Below are 22,222 nucleotides of genomic sequence, written 5' to 3'. Positions count from 1 at the left end.
CATATATACAGTAGAAGTGGTAAATTACATAATTAGATTATCTGGTGATCATTAATAACATTTAAGTATATATATAATGAAAATAATTTTCAGCTTGCCTTAGCTAATGTCTTGAAACAGAATTGCTGTTAGGGATCAAATTCTTTCAAAGTAGGAATAAACTAGTTTTTTCCCAATTTGGTGTCTTAGATATTTATTCCTAAGCAAAATTCAGATTTATTTTTGAGGATTAACACTTTTTTTTTTTACAAGTCAGTCTGAAATAACTTCCAAAACAGCAGAGGATTCTTACCAGTCTTTGTCAGACCTAATTTTTAATTTATGCTACAACCCTTCCAACTCTACAGAGCTGAAAAAAACCCATAGGTTTTGTTTTTTTCATTTTGTAAAGGCTTGTTTCATATTTTTGTAATTTCTCTCTTTTAAGTTGTGTGATGAAGCTATAAAAGGTTAAAAGTTTTACTTTCATAGACTGTTTTAGAAGCCAGGTAATTTTTCAGATTCCCAGACTGAAAATCAATTGAACCCAGAGTCTCAAGAACACATTGGCTCCAAGACTCTATTACAACTTTTTAAGTATTGGACATGTGGGTGCAAACAAGAAGACTCATGAGTAAATATAAGTGTTGAATGAAGAATTCTGATTTCAGGACAAGATCAATCACTAAGTTGCTGGACTAAAGAAATTTTTTCCCTTAGCAGATTATTCATTGTCTGGTTAAGCATTTTACAGCTCTTTTTGTAGTAAGTAGGACTGTCTGCTGTTGGGAAAATAATGGATTCTATCAATTTCTAAGTTTGCAGTCAAGGAAAACATTTTGTGGCATGCAGAAGAAGCTAAATAAAACACAAATGCAACTCCTGCAGGTCTTTTAACATATTTTAAACTCATTTTATTGTTTCCACAGAATTCCTCTGGAGAGGATATCTGAGATTCTGCCAGAAATTCAGCACCATCCTGATCCTTTCAAATTAATTAAATCTTCATTTTCTTAAGTGCCGGGATAGGAGCTCTTACTGCCACTAAGGATTCTTTATTTCTCCATACCTAAAAACTTGCTCAGTTTCTTCTCTGGAAAATCATGGACTATTTCACAAATTTGGGCACTAGTTTTTATCTAGAATGTGCCGGATAATGTCTATCTTTTGCTGTATCAAGTAGCCATTTATCTAGGTCAAACATTGCTTTGACATAATAGTTTTGGATTATCAAGTTTGGCAGAGATTATATCTTGCCTCAGATACCTTTGAACAGCCTACTTGTCTGGCTGCCTTTGGCTTTTAGCATAACCACAGGACGATGTTCAAAGAGATTAATCCACTCTTATGAAAATTGCTGTTAAAGTTGAAAATTGCTAAAATACTTTGAAAGATAAATAATTTGATTATATAGGCTGATCAGGTGAAGCATGATGTAGTTTGTGTGCTAAACCAGCAAACAAAACTATTCCTAGGTTTCTACAACTGTATTGCAATAATTTAAGATGCAAACTGGTTAGTCTTAGTCAGTACAAATGCCACTGGATTTGTTGGAGCACAGATGCTCTTTTATTGTTATGACACATTTCTGCATGAACAGAGAGTTTTTTGTTTTCAGGCATAATAAGAAATTGAAACAGTGGATGCAATAGTGAAATGTTCCAGCAGACACAAGATGTAAGAATCTGGTGACCTGGATATCATGGTTCAGAACATAAAGAATGGGGTTTATATCCAAGTTTTGCTATTTAAGAAAGACTGCAAGAGACAAATGTAACAAGATGTCTAAAAGAATGATTAAGAAAATATATATATGTCTGTGATTTTGCAATATTCTTTGGGCATGTGAGCTGAAGTTTATGCCAGGCAGAAGTGAGCAGAAAACTCCCCAGTTGATGCTCCCAGACTTCACAACAATATTGCATGTGAAAAGAACAGAGAAAAATTTGAAATTCTTTTATTTCTGTCATAGAACATATGCTTTCTTCACTTATGGCTTAGATTTTTTTTAAAAGTATTTATTTTAAAGCACATTATAACATTTGTTTTTTCTTAAGCATGGATGTCAGGATGGGTAGTAATATTAATTGTTAGTTTATATTTCTTTTTGTTTCTGAAGGAAACTTGATTGTCCTGACTAGAGGGAGCATTTTATTGATAAGCCGCTTAGGTACATACTAATTTAGAAAGATTCAGCAGGAAAAAAATAATCATAAGAGACTTATGCAGCCTCAGCCATTTCCTAGAAATAAAAAAATGCCAGAATAAGGAATGTTTGGCCAGGATAATCACAATTCACCTACTTGTGTAGGCCCATTATTAATATGTCCTTTAGTTAAAATAAAAACCTACTAGTTTTGCCTTATTTGTCTCTCATGATAATGGCCCATGGATGGGGAAAGCTGTGTAGAGTCCTTTCTCCTTTCAACCTACTCTGTTTTCCCTTGTTTCCTACATTTTTCTTGCTCCTGGCAGTTCGACCAGGCTTGTTACTTCTGCTGCTCTTTTTCCACTGTCTTGTGTGGTTGCCAGCAGGAATAGTGAGAGCATAGGAGAAATGGCATGAGTGCTGTTGCTGTCTTCTCTGTCTGGCTTCAACATGACCCCTAGATATGATCACAGGGGAAGTTCCACTCACCATCAGACACCATGTCTGTACAGTTATTTATGATCCCAGCATCTGTACTGTTACTTCTGGTGAAAGCTTTGTGGAAATAGTTGAAGAACTCTATTAAAATGATAAAGATTTTACTACTTGGGTAAAACTAGATATTTTTTTTCAAACTTATTCTTGAAAATTTTTCTAATATTAAGCCTGTGTAATGTTCTGTTTCATGTAATTCTGATGCCAAATGGGTCAGATTTTGCAGAATAAGTGTCTCTGGTACCTTGCATTTCTCCTTCTTCCTTTCCTTGCCTTACATGGGAAAGGTCAGTAACAGTCAGTTTTACAAAGAACAGCAGTCATTTGTATTGTAATAGTGTCAGCATCAGTCCCTAGGTATGCTGGTTATATTAGTAGGAGAACTGATAAAAGAAGTAATAGAACTGCATGACCAGCAGGTCATTCTTCTCAACTCTGCTCTTGTGAGTTGTCACTTGGAGCACTGTGTCCCACTCTGAGGTCCCCAGTACAAGAATTACCCTGTTGGAGTGAGTCCAGAGGACTTTCACAAAAATGGTCAGAGGCCTGAAATACTTCTTCTATGTTAAAAGGGTTGGAATTGTTCAGCCCAGAGTAGAGAAGGCTCTGGGGAGACTTGGGGACACCTTGTTGCAGCATTTCAATCATTAAAGGGGGTTCTGTGAAAAAGATAGAGGCTTTTTACCAAGGCCAGTTTTGGTAAGGCAAGAGGCATTGACTTTAAACAGAAAGAAATAGATGTGCATTGAATATAAGGAAGAAATATTTTATGATGAGGGTGGCAAGGCACTGAAACAGGTTCTCCAAAGTTGAGGATGCCCCATGATTGGAAGTGTTCGAGCTCAGGCTGGACAGGACTTTGAGCAGCCTGCTCTACTGAAAGATGTCCCTGTGTATGACAGAAAGGTTATTTTGATCTTTAAAGATCCTTTCCAGTACAAACCCTTCTGTGATTCAAGCTCAGGTAATACTGGATTACTTTAAAATCTTTATTCTCTTTCTGGCTTATTTGGCTTGATACTCATCTTGAAGCCAAAAATCGTTATACAACAAGGTTGTGTTTCATTGTAATTACACCGGTGTCAAGAATAGTCTTTCTAAATACAGACTGTATATGACATACTATAATTAAATTTTGTTATCCATGGCCTTTATGTAAATCATTAAACTGTTTGTATGCAGTGAAAAAAACAGCCAAATATTTCAGCAGAGGTGTTCTGGCAAAAGTTAAAAATACTTCTCCAAGTTTTGTGTTTATTTAAATTCATTTTAGATTAGATCCATTATATCTTTCACCATTTCCCTGCCAAAGTCAGAATTTTGCTGGTGGGTATATTAAACATTTTATCAGAAGTTCAGCAGTTGCAGTTCTCCTAGTTTTCTGGTGTACATAAGATGCAGGTGATGATCCTTGTCACTGTAGTTACCTGAATGGCTCATTCTTAGTTAGCAATGATTGACTCTTGAGATTGTGGGGAGTCAGCACCATGATAAGCAGGGTGCTTGGACTGAAAAGAGCTATACAGTTTCTGAAGATATCTCTCAGAAATGTTGTAAAACGCTTCTTAAATACTGTGGAGAAAAAAACATACTTTGTTACAGGAATCCATCTCATTTTAGGTACACAATGATCTCCCAGATTCTCTGTTTAGACCTTAAATGAATGTGTTGCTTTGAAGGAATGCTGACTAGTTAAATTACCTCTTTGTTAAAAGGAAATTGATTTGTTCATTCATCTGAAAAAAATCAAGATCTCTTTGAAAGATCAGCGGGGTCACATTGTCTTTTAGCTTTACACGGAACAAAACCAGCACGTAAGAATGCCTCCAGGAAACAATAAAAGTATGTGCGTGTTTCTTTCTGGTCCATTACATTTGTGAACAATGCTTGTCAACTGTCTCAGACAGCTGAATGTGCTTTCTTCACTTCCCACTTGAAAACATGGAAACAGATAGTCCTTTCATGTAATCAAGGTATATTTTACAAAATTTAATCCATAGATATTTATGCTATTGATATACTGCACAAAGTAGAGATTCAGTCTAGTCTTCAAAGTGTAGCTTGCTTAAGTGTAAGTAGGGAACTCTCAAAAAATTGCATATTCCTTGAAATGGTGTGTGGTGTTCTTTTCAGGACTTTAAGTTATTTGGGTAATAAAAGAGAAATTGCAGTAGGTGTTGGTTATTTTATTCAGAACATGCAACCTGCGGAACCATCACCAGTCTACAGATAGAGCACTGGTCCCTCTCAGTAGTGTTGTTATGAGCCAAGAGTCAGGGGTAGTATACTGTGATTGTTGCTTTCCTCTGACATTCTCAGATACAGCATATTCTGTGAGATTGGACATTGAAAAATCCAGATTTGTTTTCCTCACCTTTTTACTTTATTTGAAATACATTGCTTATTATAAAACCAGTATGTTCTATGTTGAAACGTACTGACTTTAGATATTTGTTATTTCCAAATGAGACTGTATGCTTTTAGAAAGGAACAATGCTTATTGTGTGCCATCTTATTGCAGGTGCCTGACCTTGTGTAGCTATCCTTACATTTGAAGATTTACTTTATAGGCCTCTTTCACATTTACAAGATCTAGTAAGAGACCCTATGAATTGATACTCTTGCATATGAAAAAGCTTCCTCAAAATGAGAAACTTCTGCTTCAGGAAGATACTAAGGTTTCTAAATATATAAGGTTTTTTCAGATTTTACTGTGGAGTGTCCTTGTGAGCATCCCTATGTTGCCATCCTGTTGTTTCACCTTCTGTGGATGTCCCTTAGCAGACAGTAAGTTTTATTTCCTATTCTGTCGGTTTAACACTACTGAAAATGAAGTTGGCGTTAAAGCTTTTGGGTGGCCAGATTCTACCCGTGGTTCTCCAGCAGGTTGGCTTTGGGCACTCATGCAGTTTCAAACTTGTTTACCTGTGTTGAGCTGAGCAAACATACTTGAAAAATACATCCTGGACTCAGTCAAGGCCAGGGTCCAGGCACATTACACCCTATAGAGATTGGTAAGACAAGGTCCTCATGAGGTTTTCAATGGTTCTTTACGTTGCCATCTTCATTCCTCTTTTCATGTTCTAGCAGTGCTCTGTACCAGTACTGTTTGTCTTTACTCTTACTTTTTCTAGGCAGGTCAGTTGACAGAAATACACAAATTTCTTCAGACTTTCTGCCCCATACATCATCAGTCTGTGAGTCCCATCTGTCCCTTACTCTCTGAGCTGTTGCCTTGTAACTCTTGGTGGTGGTTTCTCTGTAGTTTTTTGTCTATTGAATCTTATTTCAGAGAGGACACTCATTTGTCTTAAGCAACAACCCAGCTCAGTCCAGTTAATCTCACAGCTAAGCAAAGTGTGCTTGGATGCTTTTTGCAGAGAGACTCCCATCCTCTGGGCACAATGTGTGGTGAGGGTAGGGAGAAACCAGAGGAGCAACACAGTGACTGAACTGTGTTCACATTGCCAGCATGGGAGGTATTGCACTAGTTAAGAACATTACCAATCTGTGGTTCATATTCTCTAGTTTGTCACTGATGCTTAGTGTCCTGTGAGTCATCAGCTGCTGCTACCTCTTTATACAGGTGCTGGGTGACACTTGTTCACTTCTTCTTGATGAAAAAGGTAATGCTCTCAGCTTTGGCCTGTGAGACAGAAGTCACTCTTATAGATCTTCAATAAGCTGACAATGTTTTATGCGCTGTACCTAAAGTGTACTGTTACTTTAGTCAGTGGAACAGCCTATAGTGAGCTTTTTATACTAAAACAGTGTGCTTGGGATTAAAATGCCAGAACTACGTCTGTCTGTAGCTTGGCTTAACCTAATAAAATGTCAAAGATTTATTTTTGTGCTTCTTCCCCTTCTGACCTAGATAGAGACGGTCTTAGGGTGCTAGTGTTGGTAGACTAGGTACAAATCTTTTAGATTTTAGATTTGAGGAGTCTACATAACCTGCAGATTGAAGAGCTAGCCCTAAAAAAATTCTGCTGTATTTTATGCTAGGAACCTAAAAATACCATTAAGAAGAGTATCTTCACCTGGAGGGTGCTTGGGCACTGGAACACACTCCCTAGGGAATTGTCACATAGCCTGACAGAGTTTAAGAAACTTTTGGACAACACTCTCAGGTACATGGTGTGATTCTTGAGGTTGTCCTGTACAGGGCTGGGAGTTGGACTTTGATGATCCTTGTGGGTCCTTTCCAACTCAAGATGTTCTATGATTCTGTGATTTCTCTTGTGTCACTGACTAAAGTACAGCAAATTACGTTACTAAGATTATTTAGGCCTTGACAGAGAGTTGCATTGGGAACAATTCCAAAATGTTATCTGAATTTCACAGAACTTTGAGGGTTTTGTTGTTATTTTAAAAAAAAATTTCTACAGACATGAGGCCCTGGAATGAATTTTGAAATGAATTTGCAATTACAGTTGAGACTAATGGATATTCCAGAGCATAATTATAGAATGATGATTCTTTTGTTCCAGCCTACTAAATTCCTGTTCACTAAAGGGAAAAAAAATAAAAAAAAAAGGACGCACCACAAGAGATTGCTCCTTTTAACTTGTGCTGCTGGATATTTTTCCCCCTGACTACCTGCAGGAATGCAGTCTTTGTTTAGGTATCACAATTTACCTTTGATTTGGCTGCACAGTATCTTGTCTCTCCTGCCATGTGTGTTTGTATTTACCTCACAGTGGATTTACCACATTTCATTTAAATGATGAATGCAAGTATTGTAGACAACACAATTAAAATTAATGTAGTAATTACTTTAGCTACATCTGTGCAGAATTTTTTTCTTAAACTGCTTCTAGATTATGCTGCAGCTGCCCCAGTTGCATCCCTTTAAATGCAACAGTGCAAAGAAAGCCAAAGCCATTCTTAAAATCCTTTTTTCTCCACAAACTACAATTGTCAAAGAAATGTGTCTGAAAGAAAATATTCCACCTGGATAAAAGTCTTTATGGCTAAGTCAGTAAGCCAAAGTCTCAAATTACTAAATTGAGCAGTAACTTTAACCTTCAACTTGTGGGTACATATGCCAGCATAAAGAGATTGTAACCTAAGTTGCTAGACTCTCTATCCCACAAGCATATAAATGAGGAAATAATTAATTCTCTCACTAGCCCACGCTATGTTTTATTCAAGTCAACTCTCAACATTATTGCCACTTTTCAACCTTGGTATTTAAAGCACAGAGAATGTTATTTTGGTGATCATTGTATGAAGGGTAAGATGTTGGCATAGCAATTTTTTTTGTTGTTCTGTATTTTGATGTGTAAAATGTAACAAGAGTTTGATAATGTTAAGTCCTATTCACGGAGTTTTAAAGTGGCAGAGACACTTTCATTATTTCCTGTTGATGACTTAGAACTTCTGGCACAAACCTTAGCATATTTCAGTGTGTGAAAAAAGCCCTAAACACCACTACTCTCTTCTATAACTAATTCTCAAGTTTTACAAGTGCATTTGTTACTTGAAACATTGCAGAAATGTTCTCCCAGATATATGGATCCAGAGGGAACAATTTTCAATTAATTAAAATTTGACAAATCTTAAATATTTACTATAAACATGTAAAAATTAGATTTAGCCTAACTTTTTCTGCTGCATCTTAATTACAGACATCTGTGCCGTCCATACATAAAATAGGCATGTACATGCTTCATTCTTAATTTTGTCCTCTTGGTAAAGTGAGCTTTTTTTTATACTTTGTATAGAGGGGAGGGGAAAGGGAGGAAGAAGAGCACTAACCAGAACTTTTTCTGCTGTTTCTGGGAGACAGCCTGGTATTATGGGAGTTCTTGAACATATTTTGACTTGCTTCATTTTTGTTAGTCTGTCTCAGAAGTGAAAATTAAAATTGCCAACATCACAATATGACACTCATCCTAAGCATACAGGTCACAAGAGCTTTCTCCCTAAACCATGAAGTTGTTTGTGTTTCCCTTCTGCAAAAAGTATGATTTATAATGTAGGACAGACTCTGCAGTAAACATTTTAGAAACTCAGCTTTTAAAAATGAGCTGTTTAACTGCAGTATCCAAAGCAAACAAAATAGCTACCTTTTGAGCTAACTGTGCTTGAAACAGAAGATGCTTTCAGAATGCAATTTCGAAGTATTTCATACGTTCATCAAAAGCCAGAAGATTTTGAAAAACAAGTATTTTTGATATCTTTTTATCCTTTCTGTGTGACTAATTTTTTATCACTTGTCTTTTGAAGGGTTTAGAAGCCATGTAATGTACACTAATTTTATTTAATGTATTTTATTTTAATAATATTAAGATTTAAGTATGAGGAGCTATGTATTTCTTTCATCTTGGCTCACTTGCTTTTCCACAAGAATGTTTTTGTAGTTTACATGACAAGCTACTTAGGAAAATAGTTTTTAAGGTTTTTAAACTGCAATTTTACTTAAACTTTTTAAGGTTAAACTCTAATTACAAAACGTTATATTGTAAAAAAAAGGTTGCAAATGGTAATTTACTCAATCATGATCTTTGCTCGTTATATAAACAATAGGGTTTTTTTGTGTAAGAAATATATAGCATTTTCTTCTCATAGTTAAACCTGAGTATTTTGTTGCTGATTTTGATAGATTTTCTAAGCAATGTGATATAGTACAGTCTGTCTTTTTTTCATTCCCCAAGGTTTATAACAGCTGCTGTATCAACACATACTAGTCTTACATTCAGTAAGAAATTCTGCTTCAGTATTAAAACAATAAAATGTAAATTGAGAAAGGTATGCAGTCTCCTGAAAGACTTGTGTGCTCAATATGTGGTTCCTGAATGAGTGAGTGACGTATGATGTTTCCAAAATACCTACCTAATCCCCATTGTACAGTGTTTTACCATTTTTTACAAATTTATAGCAAGCACCTAGAAAGGAGGAACTCCTAAAATCCTAAGAAGTCATTGCTGTTTTTCTTCAGACTCACTTCTATGATGATGGCCATGGAAAAATCAGTAGTAATTGGGCAGCTGGTGCAACTGCTCTCAGTATCTCCTTGCTTCCTTGCTCTACCCATGTCTTTGTTTATCCATTCTTTTTTCATCTTGTACTCAATCTTCAAGCTCCATGAGAGTGGCTGTCTCTTTGTTCATTTCTTGTAGAGCTGTGATACCAAAGTATTGCTAATAAACCATAGAAATTAATGTTTGTTGCTAAAGCAGAGAAGTGTGATGGCCCTGATGGAGTTTATAAGAGTCTTTCCTTAAACTGTAGGGTGGTTTTGGGTTTTGTTAGGCTGGAACTTCTATTTGGCAGTACAGTAATAAATGTACTCTCAAAATTTGAATTAGATGGTTGATGTTTGGAATTCAGAAATAATATGAGACATATTGGGCAAACATTACATTTAGTTTTTCCTGTGTTCTTTGGTGTAAAATGATATTTGTGGTTATGATAAATGTTATAAGGTTATGCTAAAGGCTATGATACAGTCTTCCTGTTAACACAGAGCTCGAAGATTCAGTGAATAGGTATGCCTACCAAAAAAAAAAAAAAAGTCCTGTGAAATTCTATTCACATCTCATTTTATTTAGATAAAATACTTGAATATTGTCATGTTTGTGTGGTCATTTTTTTTTTTCCCACTGTGATGTGAGCATTAAAAAATAGCCTAAGGATTTTGTATGCTGGGTTTATACAAAGAGGGAATCAAGAGCAGTGACACTGACACCTCGGACTAGCCATGAGAGCCCAAGAGCTGCTGAAACTGCTTTAGCAACACCTGAGTTCAGCTCACAGGAGCTGTCCAGGTCTCTGAGGCTGACTGGCTGATAACCTTCCAGACCACTTCCCTGCCACCTGTGTCAGAGGAAGTGTATGTATTATATGCCCTTCACCTCTAAAAATACAAAATGGCAGGATGAAGGAGTGATCTAAGTTTCCTTTTCCTGAATGCCTGATTCCAGCTTTGCTCGTTAACTTTCTGTTCTCTGAGAATGTAACAGGTTGAAAGCTCTTCATGGAAAGATAACTACACTAAAAGACATCAGACTGGGCCCCTTTCAGCTGTTATCAGGTCAGAATTTAGTTGCATCAGCTGATATTTTGTCCTTTTCCTCCATCAGTTAAGGTAGAGGCTGCTTTGGTGGCAGATGCAGTGGCACTGTTTGCTGAAAGATGAACTGATGACTGCAAATGGGCAGATCTTGAATATTTTTCAGAAGGGCACTCATCAACTGCAGCAGCTTGAGAGAGGCAGTAGCTGTCACATCTTTGTTTCTTCTGGACTTCCAAACATGCTGAGAGCCAACTGTTAGAGCCAGAGTACAGAGACAGCTTCTCCCTTGTCTCTCTGTGTTTCTGCTGATCTGTTTAATTGAAATTCAGAAAACAAAAAATACAACCGTGTGGCCCACCAAATTTCCAAAGCACAAAAGGCTGTTGTAGTGTTAAAGATGAAAGACCTTGTGGCTACTGCATGAAAGTGATAGACATTAATACAGTTTATCATGGCATGTGTTTTAAGTAGAGAATTGTTTTCTGGGTTAATTTTGACCCTGTCACTTCTCTCCCTGCATTCTTCCAGAGATCAGTTTCTTGCTATCACATCAAATAAATATAAGCTGTTTGCCGTCACCTGAAGGGCCTTCACTGACTATCCCCATTCTATCATCTTTCATTTTATTTTGATAATGTGATGGCTATATTTACATTAGCCTTTACTAAATTTTCAATACCTCTGCATTCATTCATGGTTTTGTGTGGAGTTCAGTTGTGTCTTTTCAAAGCCATATCATAGCTGTCTCATAATCCTTCTTAAAATTCTCCCTTTCCTTTTACTGAGATTCATTTCCTTTGGAGTCTTGTCCTTTTACAAACAAGTTTTTTACTCTTTATTTCACTCACCTTTCTGTATCATGTCTGTGTCATATTTAGCACTTTATTGGACATAGACTGTAAGCTTTTTTAAAGAAAGCAGATGTCAGTGCTTTTTTCAGTGACTTACATGGTGCAATCTGCATATCCCTAAATATTCCAGATTATATGATAATGTACATAATAGTTCAAGCAATGTGCCTAAATCTTTTACATTAGTAATTGCTGATGGCAGTACAACATTCTAATATATCCATACTGCATCAAAAGTAAATAAAGGTTATTTGTTGTACAAAAGAATTAATGATTTTTGCCTTTTCTGCACAAAAATTACTTGAGCTTTTTAGCTCACCCCACAGAGACCCTCACTTCTCCCATGCATTTCCATACCCCTGCCTAAATCCATTCAGATCTCATCTTCAACATCTCAACAGAACCACCCCGTCCCAGATTTCTCTCAGATGCCTGGGGGCACCATATTATCTCCTTCCACTCTCAGTGTTCTCATTCATCCCTACCCAGGTTTGTTTAATGTTCCAGTTTGGGCAAGAAGCAGCATGTTCTCCAGCTGATGCAAGTTATCTGTGTGCTAATTTCCAGAAATAAATGCATGGAAATTGGTGCTGTTATGTTCTAATTTCAAATGATTTGTGCTTTTCTTAGTGTTATAGGCTTTAGTGAGATCTTCATTATTGATTTCCGTGATGATTCTGATATCTTTTAGGCATTTGTTCTCATTTAATTTAGTTTATAGTCTTGAGAGCTACTGGTGGTAGATAGGGATTGACAGATAATACAATACCACAAACGAATCTTGTTAAACTTAAGTGAAAATCATACTTTCAAGTTATTTTTGAGATCCTGTCTGCTGAACATAATATGAGCTGGTGGTTGACTGAAAAGAGTGTAGAACTTTTCTTTGTACACTAAAGGGTTCGTAGACTAAAGCCTGAAACCACCCAGTGTTTAGAGTAATGCAACTAGTTTTGCATCTGAAAACACATTCATTTATGGCACTGAGAGCTGAGATGTAGTAATGTGAACATGTAGTGACTTTCTTGAAGAATATAAATATTATATCTGCATGTTTCTATTTTAAAATATATCAATGACTGAAAGATACAAAATGCTGCACGATCTGTAGTGTGATTGAATAATATAAGTTTTGGTTTGTGTATATAACTAGATATATGAGGGATGTCCATTTGATTATGGATGAGTGCCTGCTTGGTTCTTCTTTAGGTAACTGGTCTCAGACAACATGTTTAGTACATGAAGGCAGCTGATACAGCACTGTCATTGTCACCTCACAAAAGCTCAAAATAAGAGTTGTCTTACCACACTTTTGTAGGAAAAAGGATTAAAATTAAGGCCACCAAAGCCACCTCCCTCCTTGAGCAGACCTGACCACACTGATGAGATTAGTTGATGAGACAACTGGTGACAACAGCTCTGGGGAAATAAAAGTGTGTCACTGTAGCTGTTCAGCAGGTTTCCCCAACTGCTTTTAGTGCTTTTAGTATTTTATTCAAACCCTGATTCCCTTGGATTCTCTACAGCTCTAGACCCCTTGGATTCCTTTGTTTCATCTGTCTGCAAGGCTGGAGGGGCATCAGTAACTCTGTTGGAAAGCAAATGTAGAAATAGCTTTGAGATAGTCCCAACAAGTTGAATATAATGTACTGGGCAGCTCCTGCCCTGTCTGATTTTATGTGCATAACATAGTCTCAATCAATATGCTGTGCCTGGCATATTTGGATTCCTGTGTGTGCTTTGTGGGGTGAAAGGTCTGGCATGGAGCAGTGTGGATGGGATGATTCATGAACAAAAGAGATCACCTAGAAGGTTCACTGTGCTACCAGGCCTGTCCCCTGCCTGTCCCCTGACACAAACCAACATGTGCTCTTTCCATCTGCACATCTGGATAAGCTCCTGCTGTCCCGTGTCATGAGCATAGATGCTCCCTGTCACAGTGCAGCTCAATCTGCTGGTTGCCTCCATCAGGTAAAGGTGAGATGCTGGGGAGCACAGCACATGGAAAGTACTTTGAAGTACTCTAAAGTGCAGTTGGTTTGTGCCAGTACAAAAGCCAGGAGTTGTATGGACCCATTCATTGTAGACCTGAGTGTAAGGGATTAGGTGTTTTTAAAAGAGTCTGCTTAGCAGAGCTGTTAAGATGGGGCCATGGTAATTCCTGTGTTCATGGGCATTCATCTTACTGGCACAGAAGGGTGCTGTGTACACCCACCTACACAAGGTCAAGTGCTTCAAGCATATTCTAATATGATTTTCTTTAATTAAAAGTTAAAGTGATGTCTGATTTATTGCATGTTTTTGAAGAATTTTTCTTCCTTGTGTAAGAATTTTGCTATAGGTCTATTCTGTTTTTGAGGTAACATCTAATTTTAAATTAATTTCTCATTCATGAAAATTCAGTGTTCATGGCAATCTTCTAATACAGGTCAATATTAGCCATTTATTTTCCATATGTTTAAAGAATAAAGGTAATGAAGATATTTGCAGGAGGAGGGAGATCCACGGGTTTGTCAGGGAAATGATCTTTGAATATCATTGGGAATTTGTGTGCATTTATGTAGAAAGATTTCAGCAATTCATGAGGAGTGTTTATAGGCCCTATGTACTTCTTCTTCACCTGTCTATTTACAGTGCTGTAGCTCTGCATTTTTTCTTTACATCTAGGAAAAAGTATTTTACAGAATAACTGGAATATTGTTTGTCTTTTTTAGGCTGTGAAGCATGTTACAGAACCATACAAGTGGATGAAGGGGAAAGGAAGAAGTGCCATTGATAGCTAGGATAGCAACATGGGAAATACAACCACCAAATTCCGCAAAGCTCTTATAAATGGAGATGAAAACTTGGCCTGCCAAATCTATGAGAGCAACCCTCAACTAAAAGAAACTCTTGACCCAAATACTTCTTATGGAGAAACGTACCAGCACAATACTCCGCTCCATTATGCTGCTAGGCATGGAATGAATCGTATCCTGGGGTAAGCAGCATTTGAAATTCGGCATCTAGCAAATGCAAGAGTGTCAGCTGGGTTATAAACACGGACGTGTGTGTGCACAGATGTACACACACATTTGCACGTGTATGTTGCACAGACAGAATTTGTAACAAGTTCAAGTAGCAATAGAAAACATACAAATTAGTCTGTAATCACAGGCTGATATAACAGTCTTTAATTTTATTTCAGCATCTGTTCTTTTCTTATAACTTTAATCTTGGGCAGTTTTAGCTTGCTTCCTGAAGACTCCTATACTATGGTTCTTTGAAAATAGTGACTTTCACCATTCTTGATGTGTTTTCCTGTCTTTAAATAATCTGTTTGCAAAGGTGTGTGGATTCTACACTGATTGTAACTACTTCTAGATAGTACAATATATACTTATTCTTGTGTTATTCAGGCAGCTTTTCTTTTTTTGTATTGATAATAACAGTGAACATTAATATCTTGATAATAATTAAGTTTATTATTGCTGCAGTCAACATGAACAGCAATCTCTAATATTAGCTATTTCCATTCTTTCATATTTTTGTCAGTGCTCTAAGATCAATTAAAGATTAACATCTCATCCATGTCCAGACATTGCAGACAAAAGCTGTTCTCATCTAGTATTTTGTGAAGGTAGTACTGGGCAGACATTGCTAAACCTCTTCTTCAGTAAGCACTGTTAAAGAGAATTTCATAAATATCCTCTTTTTCATATTAGGAAACAGAGCAGAAATAAACACTAAACTGTGTTATTTCTAATATTGTTTTCATCTTTGTGTTTATGTCTAAATGGGCCTGTAGTATTCATAAGGTTTGTTTTGTAACTCATATGCTGTAACTTTACTAGCTTTTGGACTCTCACCATAAATTTTTTCTCAGTGTTTTAGATTCATCTAACTGGTTTTTTTACTTTATAGTTTTTCATTTACCTCAATTTTGACTAAATATTTTTCTCTTCTTCCCTATGTATTCTGTATTTCTAATTTCATGTTTTCATTTCATCACTGACACTTTTTGTTTATTTTCCCTCCATTTCTTATTCTAGAATTATAGAGAAGAGTTAATTAAAATTAATTTAAAATAGTGTCCAGTTTTTACTTGCACTTTACATATATTTTTTTTCCTCTGAGATTTTCAGGTTATTTCTCTTGCTCTTTAGAAATTATAACCTCATTGAGACAACAAGGACACATGAAATTGCACATATGAAAAGAAATAGTCATAATTACTAACTCTTAAGCAGTGTACTAGTTAATTCATATTGCATCATTATGATGGGATCTCAAATAACTGCTTTGTATTTTTTAAACAAAAGTCATTTAGATATGCTATTTTGCTACTAGCTACGTAGGACCTTCAACATCGAAGTCTAACAGGACAACTTTTTTTTTCAACACATTGCAAACTAATGATCAAAAGAATCATTCTTTTGCCTTGTTTGAGTCAAGGGTTTGTAAAATATTTTTTATCCCTAAACATAGGGTAAGTGCCTTTATCTGCTGGGGTCTGTTTCTGAAAACCCAGACTGTTAGAACTGTAGCACTTGTGAGGAGTAATCTACTGAAGTTTTTTTACTATTAACTTTTCTGATGTCTTTCTAAGGGCTTCTTTTTAGGATGTGCTGCACATAAATGTAGCTTTTGTATCTAAAAAAAGTAGTAAAAGTGAATAAATACAAGGCTTACAGAGTGTCTGTTTTCTAAGTTGATAGCAGAAAGGGCACAAGTACTTTGGGGTTAAGCCGCTTCTTTTCGATGCAGAAAGTCCTGGATATAGCAGGGGTTAAATGAGCTGATTATTAAAAGGAATGCTTTGATTTACTGATAAAGTGCAGTACCTAAAATTCAATTAATTTTAATCTCTTTGTATTTTGAGAGAAATTTACAATTATGAGATGTCCCTAGTAGTATAAGATTTTATGTTTATCTCTTCATAGAACTTTTTAAATATTGGGGAATCTGTAGCAACACTAAGTACAAGCTCTGGCATTTACTTCCATGCATACCATATAATTCATTTTTTCTTTATAAGCTGAGATTTGTATTGTAGGTGGATATGAACTGACGTGTTTACAGTTTACTGTGTGAGATTTTCTCAAAATAGTGTGATGCTGTTGTTGGTACACCTTTTGCATTACAGAATGCATTGAGAGAGATATTCTGGGATGTTTAGAAATATCCTATCTGGCAATGCTGAGGCAAAGGGACAAGTTCCCTGTTGGCATATGTATGGGTGGTGTGAGCGGCCAAAGGCACGGTGAAAGCATGAGTTTGCAGTGAGAAGGAGTTGTGGACATCCTACTGCAGTGATCTCAAAAGGAAAGAAACAAAACTGGAGAAGAAGTGAAAGGGTCACAAAGCAAAACTCCCAACCTGGATGAACTTGGTTTAATCCTGTATGAAGTCTACTGGCAGAAACTTAAGCCAACAAAAATTTCTCTATGATTTTGAGCTGCACAGTTATTATGCAGCAAGTATCTGAGTCATCTGGCTGCTGCACTTTTCACCCAACGTTTAAAGCCCAGAAACAGGATCAAGATGTAAAAATTTGAAAATTTGCTGTTAATTTCTTTTCACAAGATTCAGCAAGAATTTGTTAAAATGCTAAGATTGTTTCTTGATCATTTTAATGAGTATCATAGGAAACTTTAGTATACTAGGAATGTTGAAATAAAAAACAGAACATAGCTGACATTCCATTAATGTATAACTTGGTCTGCAGCCCTGAATAATGTTTACCTGACACACCAGTTTGTTTTAACGTAGCATTTAATGTTTAAAAACCAAAAGTTGCTGACCACAGCTAATTAGCTCAAGCAAGAATTTTTGAATACTTGATCTCAGGCCAGTAAGCTCATCAGGAGAGAGGAGCCCCTGCTCCAAGGCTGTCACAGGATAACCCTCAGCCCCCAGCTGTGACACCTGTCAGCAGGAGTTGACAGAAGGGCATTGTACTGGGTTCATGGGACAAGGTTTTGGTAGCAGGGGTGGCATATGTGAGAAGAGATCAGTGTGCCCCACACCAGGCACAACTGGCTTCTGTCAGCTCCAAACCAGCCCAACCACTGGCCTGAGACTACTGGTGGTGCTCGTGGCAGCTCTGTGATTACATACGTAGGAAAGGATGAAAAATGCTGCGCAGCATCTCTGAGAAGGGAGTGAAAAAAAAATGTGTGAGGGAAACAGCCCTGCAGAGACACCAGGCCAGGGAAGGAGGGGGAAGAGGTGCTCCAGGTGCTGGAGCTGAGATTCCCCTGCAGCCCATGGTGCAGGCTGTGGTGAGGCAGGATGTCCTCCCACGGCCCCTGGACAGCCACATGGAGCACAGATCCACCCACAGCCCCTGGAGGATCCCAGAGTGGAGCAGGTGGAAGTACCCTGAAGGAGCCTGCAGCCCATGGAGAGCCATGCCGGATCAGGCTCCTGGCAGGAGCTGCACAGCCTGTGGAGAGGAGCCCGCACAGAAGCAGGATTTCTGGCAGGAGCTGTGACCCCATGGGGGACCCACACTGCAGCTGTGTGTTTCTGGAGGACTGTACCCTCAGGATGAACTGGAGCAGTTCATGAAGCACCCCACGTAAGGATTTTGAGAGCTTGATACAACATCCATACTGGTTTCATTGCATTACATGCATTACAGACATTTCTCATGTTTCCCTATGAATTAAGATCTTGATGGAAGATTCATATTCAAGAAGATCATTTGAATTTCACTCCCCAAATGTGTATAAAAATATTACAGACAAAGCACGCTGGAAACATGTTTTCTTTAGAAAATGCATCCTTCAGATGATCAAGCATATCCAATGCCCTAAGGCTTTTTTTTTTTTTTTTTTTTGCCTAAGGTACATTTTAGACCATCTGACTGCCTAGTGTGAAAGAATTGCTATCAATGTGGAAAGTTACTCACTAGAGTCTGGCTGTTGGTGAACCACTCCTGAGCTATGACAAGAGAACAGACTTTCCAGAGGCTGGTTGAGATGGAGTGACTGGAAATCACGAGGACTTGCTTGACGTTGAAAGGAAAAAAACCCTTAGATAAACTGTCATTTTGCAATATATGTGGTGTGACTTTCAGTTTTGCAGCTTTGCTGGGAAGCTTTTTGGATCAGTGACAGATTTTCCTCATTGTGTGTTTCATACTGCTATATCTGAGCACTTTGTGAGTATTCAAGCCAAAAGTGGATTGTTGTAGCAGTTGCTGCTGGTCCTGGCCTGAAGAGGGGGGAGGAGGAGATGACAGAAAAACGGAACTGTGGGGAGACAGGAAAGGTTTATGAAGCTGATTTTTTCCTAGAACAAGAAAAACAAGACTTTCTTGTTACAGAGATTCTGGAAGTTGAGGTGATTGCCGAAACTACAGAAAAAGAAAATCAAACCCAAACCCACTTCTTTTAACATTCTTGATGTCTGCCATTCAGTGATAGTGGTAAAGCAGCTCTGGCAATGAAGGCATAGCTAAGCCAGTCAGAGAGAAACATTGGTGCCTGGGATTTGTTCATAGGAAATATCTCTTGTTTCATTGCTGTAATTTGGGAAGTATATTTCACTTCAGAAGAATGACAGAACATCAAAACAGTGGTGATTTCCTCCAACCTAAATACACACCATTCCATTCCTAAATATGCATCTCTTGGAATTTCAGCTATAGTCCCCTTCTCTTCTGGCTGTTTTAGAGGCTTCAATAAGGACTGGTCCAAACAATTGGAATGCAATCAAAAAAAGTATGTTGACATTACCAGTATGTTACAGAGGTTGAATTTGCCAGAAAACTTGTTGACCCCAGAGGGAATGTCGCATTCATCACAGCACATTCAGGAATGTCTCTTCCCATGCCAGGTTTTGTTGGCTTTTCATCCACTTGCAGTCATGTTGAAAATTAGTTTTGGATTATTTTGAGGGACACGTGTGTGGACTGCTTTTCAGAACAAGATTAGAGGATTTTTATGCTACCAAAGTATATGTTAAGGAAAAGTATTGACAAAAACCCTGTTCTTTGTGGGTCATCTGGATTTAGAGAAGTGCTGTAGTTGGTTGTTTTCTGGTAAGGTTAAAGATGCTCTGTATTTTTGATATTGTTTTTTCTGGAGATGGAAATCAAAAAGAGGCTACTTCACAGTTTTGTCAGACAGAAGTTCTGTAAATACTTAAAATTTGAGATCCAAGTAGACCTAAATGATTTGTGCTGAAATCTTCAGAAAGGTGCTAAAAATTGTATTTTTTCTTTATTAAATTTCTGGACATCTATTCAAATCTAGTCAGAATAATTAGTGAAGGCAAAAGCACAATTCATGTATTGTGAAGGTGACCATAAAGTATTTTAAATTAAGTATGTGCCAGAAGTGCCTGTTCCTTCCCATTGATTTAAAGGGAATCTTAAGAGAACTGGATCAGCTGTAGTTGTCTGCGCTGTAGGTCACCAGAGCTGAGAAGATGAATCTCATCCTACATTATACTAAATATGTAAAATTGAATAGTAAGCACCTGCAAACTTGTAAATGGAACACTTCAACAGTTTTACAATATGAGACATGAATGCTGCTTGTGGGAAACACTGCTTGTGGTATAGTGTTAAATGTTTGCCTTTCATGGTGTGTGGTGAATGAACTGTGCAGTGATTGGATACGTCCAAGTGGGAGCATTGGTGTTTATCCAAATGCTTTGTTGTCATTGCACTCAGCTGATGAATTGGTTCTGTAAGGTCCTTTTTAGATTAGTTATTTTGTGTGGTTGTGAGTCTTGGTCACCTTTCAAATTCCTTGGAATATGAATTACCGAAGGGAGCTCTTGATTAGATGAAGGAGAATAATAAATGAGGAATATGATCTCACAGGGCTTTGTTGCCATGTTTATAAAGACGCAAGAGGACTGACTGAACTGAAGTGCCCCTGATTTCTGTAGCAGAGCATCTGACTGGGTGGTAGAAAATAGTAATTTATAAGGTCATTTTTGTTATAGTCAGTCTAAAAAGCAGTCAAGATGATGGACAAACAGTGAAAATAGGAAGCCTTTAAAAGTGATCAAGTTTTTACTGTGACTAAATCCTGGAGAAAACTGCCAAAGACAGAAGAAAACAGAGGAGACACTTAGGAGACACTTAGTCAAGTTGCAGCAGTAGCATTTGCTGTGTTCCTAAAAGGCTGCCACCCAGTTGGGCACTGTCTTCTAAAAGTACAATAAGTCAGGCTGAAAAACTTTATCTGGCTGGTTTCCTTGTATTTCTTTCCCTAAAGCTCAAAATCTCAGTTAAAAGCAGTTCTCACTGAACAGAGTATGTGTGGCCTCCCAAGGTATCTTCCCTGGTGCTCCTCATGACTTCCTCACAAAATGCAAAACAAGAAGTAGACTTTATCCTAATTATAGTCTGACCTACAAGCAAAGATCAAAAGCCAGTCAGCTGTTGTGTTTTCAGGTCTTAAAGCTGACTTTTTTTCTATCTGACTTCTGGTTTTTTTAACCTCAGTGGGTTAAAGATACATGATGATTATGAGTTTGTTGCTCACAGCACAGCCTTTGCTCTCCAGTTACAGCTGCCATCCTTGAGTGTGTTATTACTTCTTCTTGCTACTAGGTTTTTTTGCACCCAGAGGAAATAGCTCTAATTTTACTTTCCTTGGTGGAAATCACACATTGCAGAGTAAGACTGCTTTGTTAGTGATTGGTGAAATGAGATCTATTAATGCAGTAGACTGTGAAAGGTTTCTTATTCTGTGTTGTCTGTTCTCCTTAGTAGAGCCGCCGTGAACATTTTACCACAGGGAAAGTAAAATTTTATTTAAGTTATAGAGGAGTACAGCTTTGGTCCTTGCCAGCCAGAATGACCATATCTTTATTTCAACTAATTTTGTTGCCAGGTAGAGTTTGTAACTCTGTGGAGTTGATTGGTAAATACTGAATCATTGTGTCAAATGGCCTCACTTCACCCTGGGGTTAGAGGCACAGGTGGCTTCCTGTGAGAAGAGAGACCAGAGAAATCTGTTCACTCAAATTTTTCAGAAATAACTCATTAATTTTTATATTTAAAGGCGAAATCCAACCAAAATATTAAGTGACATTGTATATACACCCAGTTTTCCTTTTGGCCAAGGGGTGAATGGTCTGATTTTTTTTAAAGTCACACTTTTTTTTTTTTTCAATTCAATGTAACTTTCGAAAGTTACATCATTGGAAACTTTTATGATTAAAAATCATTAAAGATAAAGCAACATACAAATTGAAAACATTTTTATGGAAGGAGAGATAAAGATGAGACAAATTCTGTAATACATTTATGGTTTTTAAGAAATAGAAATTATGCAAAGCTTGATAGTATTCACTGTGTAATTTTGTCATTATTGCTATATAAGTAATATCAACACTAGATATCATACATTGCCAGGTCATTTACAAACTGATACAAAAATGCAGAAATACAAATCTATGTGTTTAAAAGGTGACAATGAACACACTTGTTGGTAGTTTCATGTTTATTATTTCATCTCACATTTGTTTGAGAGCAATATAGAAATAATAATCAGCAGTTATGTGAGAAGAGAATTCAGCATGGATGGTCTCAGAAAAAATCTGTGTTCAAAGGAGGGATTTGGGACGAGGCTGGAAGGGTGGCATCTATGTTTGATAATTGGTTCTAGCCATCAAAAGATGTATATAAGAAAGGGCCAGAGACAGAGATGCAAATCACACAGATTTTGCTTTACAGAAGACTCACAAGAGCTGCTGGCAAGCAGCCAGCTTCAGTGGAAG

The 22,222-nt window shown here is 37.2% G+C and overlaps 1 protein-coding gene across 4 annotated transcripts in view; it reads left to right on the top strand.

The window, feature by feature from the left end:
- The window catches only part of ANKIB1 (ankyrin repeat and IBR domain containing 1), an 88,502-nt gene that overhangs the window by 18,889 nt on the left and 47,391 nt on the right, over positions 1–22,222 (top strand). For all 4 annotated transcript variants that reach the window (XM_014248558.2, XM_014248559.2, XM_005518794.3 and 1 more), the window contains exon 2: positions 14,209–14,474. In XM_014248558.2, the coding sequence (XP_014104033.1) occupies positions 14,287–14,474 (188 nt within the window). In that variant the 5' untranslated portion in view covers positions 14,209–14,286. The remainder of the gene's footprint in view (positions 1–14,208; positions 14,475–22,222) is intronic.

Source organism: Pseudopodoces humilis, chromosome 1, assembly GCF_049639895.1.
Source record: "Pseudopodoces humilis isolate 2021_Gansu_Grassland_sample_001 chromosome 1, ASM4963989v1, whole genome shotgun sequence".
Classification (NCBI taxonomy): Eukaryota; Metazoa; Chordata; class Aves; order Passeriformes; family Paridae; genus Pseudopodoces; species Pseudopodoces humilis.
This window is presented reverse-complemented; position numbering and strand designations above follow the sequence as displayed.